Below are 8420 nucleotides of genomic sequence, written 5' to 3' on the forward strand. Positions count from 1 at the left end.
ACTGCACCCGACCATCGCCCCAGTGACTGCACCCGACCATCGCCCCAGTGACTGCACCCGACCATCGCCCGTACATAAACCATTCTGACTCTGATATTATCCATTGCAGGCTCTCCGCAGACAAGACGCCTTAAAGTCCGCACTCGGCCAGCTGGAGGCCAAAGTAAAGGAACAAACATCACCCAACAAGGATGTACAGAAGGAAATAGCGGATCTCAGCGAGGTGATCATGTGACCCGCTGTTGTATGATGTCATAGCTCTGATGTCATAGCTCTGTATAACGCCCTCTGGGTCTTCTCTCTCCTCAGACCTTGGCCACGGCTGTGATTTCTCAGTGGCAGAAGGATGAACTCCGTGAGCAGCTGAAATCCCTGAAAAAAACCATGGATGACCTGGACCGCGCCAGCAAGGCCGATATTCAGAAACGGGTGAGGAATGATACCTCGAATATTCAATGATAAACCCCCCAGTCCGGGGGTGCAGCCCCCTCCCCCATCTTATCAATGTTTCTGTATTTAGGTATTGGAGAAGACGAAGCAACTGATCGAGGAAAATCCCAACCAGCCCCTTCTTGTCCTGGAAATGGAGAACGGAGCATCGGCCAAGGTTCGCATTTACCCCATTGTTTGTATTGATGTCATAGCGCTCAGATTTCTGATCTCTGCATTCCCTCCCCTCAGGCACTGAATGAATCTCTGAAGCTCCTAAAATCTCAGTCCCCTAAGACTGCGGCCATCATCTTCAGCGTGGACAGCGATGCCGGAAAGATCACTTGTCTCTGCCAGGTACCCCAGGTAAGTGATTCCACACCTGACCTCCCCCCAGGATAACTCCGCCTCTAACAGGGCTTTCTCATTTAGCTTCATACAGTGACAGGTCCACTTTACTACTAATACTCCCAAACCTTAGATTTTCCAATTCTCTCTTCAAGTTGTCATAGTTGTAGCAAACGTGGACTTCCTGTGTGCCGGTCCTGAACCTAAAACGTATTCTGATTGCCCTGTCCAATGATTGGCTGATTAGTTTCCCGCCCTGTGATCTTCTGTGTGATCCGCAGGAAGCCGTAGACCGAGGCCTGAAGGCCAATGAATGGGTGTCCCAGGTATCCGAGCTGATGGATGGAAAGGGAGGTGGAAAGGAAATGTCTGCCCAGGCCACGGGGAGGAATCCGTCCTGTCTGTCTGAGGTGCTCCGGCTGGCTGAAGATTTTGCCAAACTAAAACTGGATTCCATAAAGAACTAAGGGACGACCCAGGAACAACAGGCAGGCTGATTGCTATTCCGTCCGGGGATCGGCATGAGATCCAATCAGAAGATCAATTCCCGTCATCTCATCACCCCTTTAACGAACGCCTCGGTCAGTGACTACTTCCATCTCACTGGGACTTAGCTGCTATCACTCCCTGTAGGTTCAGATGGGATCCCTAGCTATGGAAGGGTTAAACCTTAGGCGTCCTCACCCTTCTATGTAACCCGGGTCCTTTACAGGGGGCCGATAACGTCCCAAACCTTCACCACTCATAGCATGTAACGCGTCATTGTTACAGAATAATAAAACCCATGCAGAAAGAAACCATTTGTCCTCCTTATTCTTCTGATATTCATAGAGCTGGGCAGCGCTGGGGGGTCACGGGATATGTGGGGGGGTCACGGGATATGTGGGGGGGTCACGGGATATGTGGGGGGGTCACGGGATGTGGGGGGTCACAGGATGTGGGGGGATTCTATCAAACCCCTCATTGTTTCTATGGGTTACTGAGCGGTTATTCTGTCACATTGGGCGGTAAATAGGAGAGAAATAAAGATGGGAACGGCTTTTTAGGGCAACTTAAATAACTTTTTGTTACTGAAGAAACTCCATTGCTATTCTTTATTCTCAGAATTTCTTTTTATCCGAATGAATATTACTATTAGAATAACCCAATGCTGCAGAGCCCAAAGCCAGCGTCATTGGGGTGTAATATATACCGTGTTTCCCCGAAAATAAGACACTGTCTTATATTTTTTTGGGCTTCCAAAAACACACTAGGTCTTATTTTCAGGGTAGGTCTTATATACTTTTTTTAATGAAAAAAAACACTTACCATATTCATGTAGAACAATGTACATTTGAGAGTTTTATATGGTGACCCAATTGTAAATTAAACTCTTCATTGATTCATTGCTACCGGTATTAGTTACTGAATTCAGCATTTCTCTTCTTGCACTGTTACTGTATTAAATCAGCCAGCTTGTCCTTACAAACCTAAAATCAGCACAAAATGTGGCTGGGGCAATGATTGCTCACATTTTTCTTTTTCTTTTTTTCTTTTTATACCGTAATTGTGCTGGTTAAAATAAAAAAAAAACTTACCTTATCAGAAGACGCAAGCCGAGTTCCTGGCTTCTGACAGGCGAAGTGCATGTAATATCACTCCGCCTGTGACAGGAGCCGGAACTACAAGGCAAGCATCGGCTTGTGCGGCTCCGGAGTGGGGACGCCCGCTGTCTCCCGCTCGGTGAGTATTTTTTTTTTTTTTCTACTAGGTCTTATTTTCGGAGTAGGTCTTATATTAGGGCAGGTTGGGGGGAAAAGTGCTAGGTCTTATTTTCGGGGTAGGTCTTATTTTCGGGGAAACACGGTAGAATGAATGTATTATTATTATTAAACAGGATTTATATAGCGCCAACATATTACACAGCGCTGTACAATAAATAGGGGTTGTAAATTACAGACAGTGACACAGGAGGACCCTGCCCTGAAGAGCTTACAATCTAAGAATGTATATTCTGTTACCCATTATACCTCCAATGTGAATGTTACCTGATTGATGAAGACTTTTTCACTGCACTTCTTTAATGATTCTAAGCTTCCTTTGCATGTCATTTGTCAATCCAATATTACATCTGACACGCTGAGTCTGAATTCCGTATATTGGGAATAATATTCACCATTCTTCCCAGTGCCGGATGAATTTGTTGTATACTGCCCCCCTCTGGTGACTTTGCTTGTTCTCTAATGCAGGGAATTGTGTTTTCCACCATTAGTAAAGCCGCGTACACATGTGCAATAATTATCATTATAAAGTAGCAACGATCGTCCAATTAACAAAAAAAGTGCACAGCGACGCCGATGAATGGGGAATGTCACTGGAAATGAACAACCGTCCCGGCAGATCTGATTGGGTGATGATCTATCGTGTGTATGGTCGTTCAGCGATTGTGCATGTTTCTGCAATACACTTTCTCCTTTAATGTCACTCCCTCCTTCAAACCATCGTATCTAGCATGTGTACACTATTGGTGGATTATATTTGACCGATCGTATCGTTACAGCATGTACAGAATTGTCCACAATACGATCCTTAAAAATAATCGTGCATAATCATTGATCGGTCATTAATCGTTTGTTTTTTTAAAGATAATTATTGCACTGTGTATGTCCTTCCATTGTATGAGGTTTTATCTCCCTGTACATTGATATCAGGAATGATTATTATTGATCTCTATTATTTATAACGTCACATTCTGAAGAAGCACTCCGGATGCGAGATGTCTGTCCCACAATGGATGATGGTTGTCACTTTGGTTCCCCATTTCTATCTTTGGAGATTTCCTGTATAGTAATGGAAAGCTTCCTGCAGTATAATGGCGGCATTCCTTGTCGTATTAGGAACTTACATTTTTATGATCTTTGTTTGGACTTATTGAGGTGCCATAAATAAGTTTTCACTGAATTAATGATAAAGAGGAACTAAAAGGAAGTTTAGTGATTAATGCAGGACAGGCGATGTCCCTTCTGCCATAACTCGTCTTATCTTCCCGATCACACCGGAAATGGGACAAAGCTGAGCGGTGCCGGGGGATGGGTGAGTCACCACAGACCAGCCAATCAAGATGGGTGAAAATCATTTCATGGGCAGAAGAACAAAGAAAGATGGCGGTGCCCAGCAAGGGGTAGGTGAATGCTGCAGGGTTTGGTTTCACTTTACCCCCCGAGTGGTAATCCTGAGTGTGACTCAGGATGGATTTTCCATGCAAGAAGCGGTAATCCCAAATCGCACTCGGAGTCATTCCCCCAGCGTGTGCAGAGACGTTCTGTGGGGTTTCCCGGTGACATCGCTGGGGGCCGGAGGAGCGGCAGGAAGGTCAAATAATTTTGTGATGGATTCAATATAAAATGGCTGTACTGAGTCCAATACAAGAAAATATTTTTCTAATAAATATATAATTATACTACTGTACAGTTATATTATGTTTAAATATTGGTTAACAGATTTGTTTTTATTTACTTTATTAAATTTATTAAATATTGGACATAGTTCGGTGAGTTATGCCTAAGCATTATAGGCCTATAATGTAAAATGAATTTCCATGCAAAAAAATGTAAAGCTTTACATGGAAGTACAGAAAGAATTAGAACGGGGGCAGTGGGAAGCGGCCACAATTATGGGGGCAACTGGATACAAACAATGGGGAGCAATAAAATTGTTGTTTGTTGCCCCGGCTACTTTTTGACCACCCCGCTTTAGCTGCCCCCAACCGGCTAAAACAAATGAAGGGGTGACGAGGTGATGAAGTGAAAATGGGGGAAAAGAGGTGGCAAAAGGAGAAGGGGGAGGAGCCAAGGATTCTGGGATTATTGTACAAATCATGTAATAAAATGAATCCAAACATAAAAATATAATAATAGACACAAATTCCACCTCCTCCCTTCCCCCACATCTCTCCTCCCTCCCCCTCATACCGGCCCTGCTCAGTGCAATGCAATTTGTCACATGACCAATATTGGGGTTCTGATCCCAGTGTAGAATTTGGGCCGTGTGGATAAATTGAGACAATATTCAGCCAGAAAAAAAGAGCGCCACCTCCGTCCTCTAGGTGGCAGCCTCCTCCAGTTACCAACCTCCCGCAACCTACGGAAGCCGGACTCCTGTTAGTTGTCACCTCATCATACAATTCCCAGCGTTACACAGCCAGCAGATTGTCAGCTCTTCTACCCGGAATGTACCGACCAAGGGTCAGGATAACACGCAGCATCCGAGGTAATAAAACAAATACTTCTTTATTCTGACAATAGAGGAATGTTACAATGTACAATTAGAATATTTACAAAGACATGACATGCTATACATGGACATCTGACAAACATATCCAGGACAGGGCCTCTTTAAAAAGTCACAAACCCCAATTAAAGCCGAGAGCTGACTCTTCAACGCGTCAAAAGAAAAAAAACAAAACATTCTTGTTGCCCTCGGCAATCTTTTTATTTCCTCCTCAGCTGGACGAGGGGAGCGATGAGAGCAATTTATTCCCCAGCTCTGATAGTGGCTCCCCCTACTGGTCACATAGCAGCATTACAGCAGGTCAGTCTGTCAGCCATCACTCCCATCTGTAGATTTTCACCATCTTCTCCGTCAGGGTGGCCAGCAGATTGGTCTGATTCACTTCCATCGGGCAAATATCCAGCACCGGCTGGTCAGCTTGTAGCTTCTGGACGAGGCTACCGCTCCCAGAGTGCCAGAGCTGGAAAGAAGAGGAGACAGCAGTGATTTATAAGTATTTAGTGGTTTATGAATCCCCACACAAATTAGAGGGCTGGGGACCCGTACAAGGCTGAGAATACACAAAGGGCCACATAGGAATAAATCCCCCCACCCCCGCCACAAATTGGTTATTCTGAGCACAAGAAGCAGCGGGCCCACCGCTCCAATATCTACTCCTGGTGCTCACCCAGTGGTCCTAAGCGGAGGTCCTCTATATCTAATAAAAGCCCTGGACTTGTTTAGTTGCCCCTGGATAGATTTAGATGCCCCCCTCCCCCTTACCATGGCCGAGTTGGAGGATTCATCTCCAGCACAAACCAAAATACTTCCATCGCGGTCCGGGCTCTGGAAAATGGCGTTTTTGGTCAGCAGTTTGCAGGTTGGTCCGGCATTGAAGGTTTGCACGGGGTAACAGGAACAGCTGAACTCATCTGTAGAGTCGGCCAGACGGCTGCTGGTAAGTTCCATCATCACACAGCGCACAAAGTTATGGGACTTTCCTGGCAATACGACACCGAAAATATCTTCATATGTACAATATACAGCATACATAACATTATATACATACACAGGGGCCCCGGCCCGCCCTTCACGCAATCTGCCCCTCCAGCCGCCCCTTCAGTCTTGCACAGTTGCCCCGGCTCCTCTCCTGGATGTCTTCCTCCGATTTCCCCGCACACAATGTACATTAGAAGCTGCAGCAGGTCAGAGCCCGCGTCATTTCCTAAGCAGGGGACGTCCAACATGATCTAGCCCCTCCCTTCCAGCCCGACTCACTGGCCCCGCCCCATGAAGTGGGTGTTACACATGTGGGTGTTACCTAGGAAGATGCAGCAATATTTCCTCTCCTATACAATGAGGATATAACAAGAATCAGAGCAGATTTATGGACTCACCTGGACGGTAGGTGACCAGGCAGTGCCGCGTGCTGCTCTCCATCTGGATGTCTGTACATCCCCCGGCCTCCAGGGGGAGTAAGTGAGGCTTATACTGCCCATCCTTGGCCTCCCAAAAACAAGCTCCTTCCAGGGTCCCCGCCAGGACCCCTCCGCAGGGGAAAACCTCCGAGGCTGCACGAGGAACATAGGAGAGAGAAACCACCGGACAACTGGAAGAGGACAAAGGTGAGATTACGGCGATTCTAGAAGATTCCGGGTCATAGGCAATACGAAGAAATAGATTCATGGATCCAAGCAAACCCGACACACACACTGGGGGGGGGGCTCCTTCAGATCCACAACGTGACATCGCACAGCCGGCAGCACCCAGGGGGGGCAAAACGCTGCAGCTGGGGGGCCAAAACTTAAGTAACAACCCTGCAAACCATCACCAATGGGAACCCACAACGTGCTGCACCCGCAGGTCAGAAATGGTTTCCAACTCATCCCATTCATAGGAATAGGAGAGGCTGAGATTGAGGATGACCCCAGGGCAGAACGCAGCAGTTCACTGCAGATCAGAAATGGCCCCGAACAGAATATTTCGGGGCCAGTTTGCGTTTCTCTTTGTAAAATCTGATCAGCAATTTCCTAATGTCAGATCTATAAAAGGTGATCAGTGCTGTCCCTGTTATACCATAAATACCGGGAGCTCCATGGGTGTGAGCGGAGTTCCCCATCCCCGGGTAGTGGCGGAAGCAGCGGATTCTATTGTGGCCCCGGTCAGAGTGCCCAGAATGTCCAATATGAAGTAATGGTCAGTAAATATTAGAGATTGCCCTTCATTCATCCAACCAATGATTATTTGTCAGCAGAAATAAGGACAATCATCATTCATCATCCCCATCATTCATCGTCATCATCCACCAATCATCATCAACCCCATCATCCACCAATCATCATTCATCGTCATCATCCATGTTCCATCACCCCCATCATCCATGATCCATCATCATTGTCGTCGTCGTCCCCAACACTCCCCCTCCCCCCCTCCAATCAGCTCTCTAATGGATGGGGACAGAAATGATCATTCACAGAACTGATTTTTAGGGGATCAGTTTATATTCTTCCTCCCCATCCCCCCCTAACATTGTATAGATAGAGAGTGCAGGGGTCAGAGGGGGAGCACGGGAGATTACAATATACATCACAGGTCCTCTTTGTTGCACTCACCGGGAGCCCTGTGGGATCAGTTCCTTCACACACTGACTGGTGTCCCTGAGGTCGTACACCAGAACCGAACCATTGATCAGACCGGCATAAACGTAATTTGTGTCATCGGAGCACCAGCAGCAACTCCAGACCGGGCGCCCGGCATTGTACGTCTGTACCACGGTGTTTGTCAGCAAACTGCAAGAGGGAAAGAAGAAATTATTGGGGGGGTGACACCTCGCAATTCATTAATACCCCCCGGCCAATGGGAAACTCAGTAATTGCTGTCAGAATCTCCTCACACCTGCATTGGGTTGAATTGGAATTAATTACTAATAACTACAATGATTCACAACATAGAACCCCTCCCCCCCGACATACTGAGATTTTCACTCCCCTCGGCCCCCATTTCTGGGAGATGCTGCTAATATCCCATAAGGCCATCAGAGGGGGGGGCAGGGCTGTGGGCATGTACCCGTCACCCCGGGCCCCCTGATGGAGCTGGGCCTGGGTGCTCTCAGAGTGCGGGGCCCCCAGCACTCACCTGGTCAGTTTTATCGTATTATCCAGAGCAGCGGAGAGGAGGAGCCCATCGGAGCGACTATTAAATGCCAAACCGCGGATCTGCTTGGAATGGATGGGAATGTATTGGCTGCTCTTCATATTGGCTGCACTCAGCTTCTTCACCCCGCAACCTGAGGGGAGACAGAGACATTCATTCAGGGAGACATTCATCCAGAGAGACAGACATTCATCCAGAGAGAGACAGAGAGACAGACAGACATTCATCCAGAGAGAGACAGA

At 47.1% G+C, this 8420-nt stretch overlaps 2 protein-coding genes across 3 annotated transcripts in view; one reads left to right on the forward strand and one right to left on the reverse strand.

Annotated features, from left to right (window-relative positions):
- The window catches only part of AARS1 (alanyl-tRNA synthetase 1), an 11324-nt gene extending 9750 nt beyond the window's left edge, over positions 1-1574 (forward strand). Inside the window, exons 17-21 of the mRNA XM_072422144.1 lie at positions 110-223; positions 310-429; positions 521-607; positions 682-795; positions 1059-1574. Of these exons, the coding sequence (XP_072278245.1) occupies positions 110-223; positions 310-429; positions 521-607; positions 682-795; positions 1059-1244 (621 nt within the window). The 3' untranslated portion in view covers positions 1245-1574. The remainder of the gene's footprint in view (positions 1-109; positions 224-309; positions 430-520; positions 608-681; positions 796-1058) is intronic.
- Positions 1575-5028: 3454 nt separating this feature from the next.
- Positions 5029-8420, reverse strand: part of RFWD3 (ring finger and WD repeat domain 3) — a 10198-nt gene continuing 6806 nt past the window's right edge. For both annotated transcript variants that reach the window (XM_072422395.1, XM_072422394.1), the window contains exons 9-13: positions 8161-8311; positions 7638-7814; positions 6423-6634; positions 5809-6026; positions 5029-5506 (exon numbers count right to left, since the gene is read on the reverse strand). In XM_072422395.1, the coding sequence (XP_072278496.1) occupies positions 5363-5506; positions 5809-6026; positions 6423-6634; positions 7638-7814; positions 8161-8311 (902 nt within the window). In that variant the 3' untranslated portion in view covers positions 5029-5362. The remainder of the gene's footprint in view (positions 5507-5808; positions 6027-6422; positions 6635-7637; positions 7815-8160; positions 8312-8420) is intronic.

Source organism: Pyxicephalus adspersus, chromosome 9 (assembly GCF_032062135.1).
Source record: "Pyxicephalus adspersus chromosome 9, UCB_Pads_2.0, whole genome shotgun sequence".
Classification (NCBI taxonomy): domain Eukaryota; kingdom Metazoa; phylum Chordata; class Amphibia; order Anura; family Pyxicephalidae; genus Pyxicephalus; species Pyxicephalus adspersus.